This window comes from Neltuma alba, unplaced genomic scaffold, assembly GCF_004799145.2.
Source record: "Neltuma alba isolate B1F8T4 unplaced genomic scaffold, ASM479914v2 tig00010384_pilon, whole genome shotgun sequence".
NCBI lineage: Eukaryota > Viridiplantae > Streptophyta > Magnoliopsida > Fabales > Fabaceae > Neltuma > Neltuma alba.
Window position 1 is genome coordinate 100,748 of NW_021635287.1, and position 2,167 is coordinate 102,914.

At 36.4% G+C, this 2,167-nt stretch overlaps 1 protein-coding gene across 1 annotated transcript; it reads right to left on the reverse strand.

Moving 5' to 3' along the window:
* Positions 1-1,121: 1,121 nt before the first annotated feature.
* On the reverse strand, positions 1,122-1,658 carry LOC114756296 (uncharacterized). The gene has a single exon (XM_028945225.1). It carries the CDS (start codon positions 1,656-1,658, stop codon positions 1,122-1,124), a length of 537 nt encoding a protein of 178 aa, XP_028801058.1.
* Between the last annotated feature and the right edge of the window lie 509 nt (positions 1,659-2,167).

Below are 2,167 nucleotides of genomic sequence, written 5' to 3' on the forward strand. Positions count from 1 at the left end.
AAGAGTTCTTATTTCCTCTCTTTGCATGTTTCCTAATTTCTTCTTGTTTCCTATTTTTTTGTTTTCCTTTCCTTTTTTTTCCGTATTGCTTAATTTGAGTTTCTTTTCTTTTCCTTCAAGTTTCCTATTTGCTTCCTTCCTTCCATATCTCACCTTCCTAACTTGATTTGCTTTTCTTGCAAGGTGCCCAATTTCCTAAATTATTTTCAAGGTAGCACCTTTCCTAAATATTTTCTTCCTTTTTTTTTCCTTTCTTTTCTAATTCATAGCTTTCCATATTCTCCTTTCTTTTTTCCTTTTACGTTTTTTTTCTTTCCTCTCTTCCTTCCTTTTCATTTTTTTTAGTACCTATCCTTCTTCTTTTATCACATATTCCTTTCTTATCTCTTATATTTTCTAGTTCTTGCAATTCTGGTTGTGGAGATTACCATTTACTAAAATTGTCTCTTGATTTTGTTGAGTTTCAATCAAGAATACTATAGGAGGCAAGTTTGAGTGGTAAAAGGCGAGAGTGTTATCACATCAATTTAAAAGCCAGATTTGAGTTAAGCACGAGTGACACTACAATTTCTTGAGAGAAACACGTGAGTAGAGTGGTAAGGTCCCTTCTTACTATTTCATTTCTCTTTGATCACACTAACGTTTCAATTTCAAGATGAGTGACAGAGAAGCCAATATGGAAGAATTCAACACAGATCCTAAGCTGTTCATGAGAGCCATGAGAGATGAATTTCTCAAACTCAAGTTGGAGCTAGAGGAGCTAAAAGCATCCAAAGCAAGTAGTGGTGAGGAGGAGGTGATTAGATCTGGTTCTTCATCCTCAAAGAATAGGAGCAGACCTGAAAAACGTGATTTGGACACCTATGACCCAAAGATCAAGTACCCTACCTTCCAGGGTAATATAAATCCAGATGTATACCTTGATTGGGAGATGAAGTTTGAGCAAATCTTCAGAATGAATGACTGGCCAGAAGAAAAGAAGGTAAAAATTGCTTCATATCAATTTTTTGACTATGCTATTGTTTGGTGGGAAGATTTACAGCTTAAAAGGCGCCTTAAGGGCAAAGGACCACCTCATACATTGTCAAAACTAAAGAAACTCCTGCGCAAAAAGTATGTCCCTAGTTACTACTACCGAGAGCTAAATAGAAAGTTACGACTGTTTGGCCAAGTTCATGCACATATTCATCTACAGTCATAGAGCCTTGGCCAAACAGTCGTAACTTTCTATTTAGCTCTCGGTAGTAGTAACTAGGGACATACTTGTTGCGCAGGAGTTTCTTTAGTTTTGACCATATATGAGGTGGTCCTTTGCCCTTAAGGCGCCTTTTAAGCTGTAAATCTTCCCACCAAACAATAGCATAGTCAAAAAATTGATATGAAGCAATTTTTACCTTCTTTTCTTCTGGCCAGTCATTCATTCTGAAGATTTGCTCAAACTTCATCTCCCAATCAAGGTATGCATCTGGATTTATATTACCCTGGAAGGTAGGGTACTTGATCTTTGGGTCATAGGTGTCCAAATCACATTTTTCAGGTCTGCTCCTATTCTTTGAGGATGAAGAACCAGATCTAATCACCTCCTCCTCACCACTACTTGCTTTGGATGCTTTTAGCTCCTCTAGCTCCAACTTGAGTTTGAGAAATTCATCTCTCATGGCTCTATGAACAGCTTAGGATCTGTGTTGAATTCTTCCATATTGGCTTCTCTGTCACTCATCTTGAAATTGAAACGTTAGTGTGATCAAAGAGAAATGAAATAGTAAGAAGGGACCTTACCACTCTACTCGCGTGTTTCTCTCAAGAAATTGTAGTGTCACTCGTGTTTAACTCAAATCTGGCTTTTAAATTGATGTGATAACACTCTTTCCTTTTACCACTCAAACTTGCCTCCTATAGTATTCTTGATTGAAACTCAACGAAATCAAGAGACAATGTTAGTAAATGGTAATCTCCACAACCAGAATTGCAAGAACCAGAAAATATAAGAGATAAGAAAGGAATATGTGATAAAAGAAGAAGGATAGGTACTAAAAAAATGAAAAGGAAGGAAAAGAGGAGAGAAAAAAAAGTAAAAGGAAAAAAGAAAGGAGAATATGGTAAGCTATGAATTAGAAAAGAAGGGAAAAAAAGGAAGAAAATATTTAGGAAAGGTGCTACCTTGAAA

What these genes read in the sequence shown, in the direction of transcription:
- LOC114756296 (XM_028945225.1), bottom strand. Translation starts at nt 1,658, where the DNA reads ATGAGAGATGAATTTCTCAAACTCAAGTTGGAGCTAGAGGAGCTAAAA.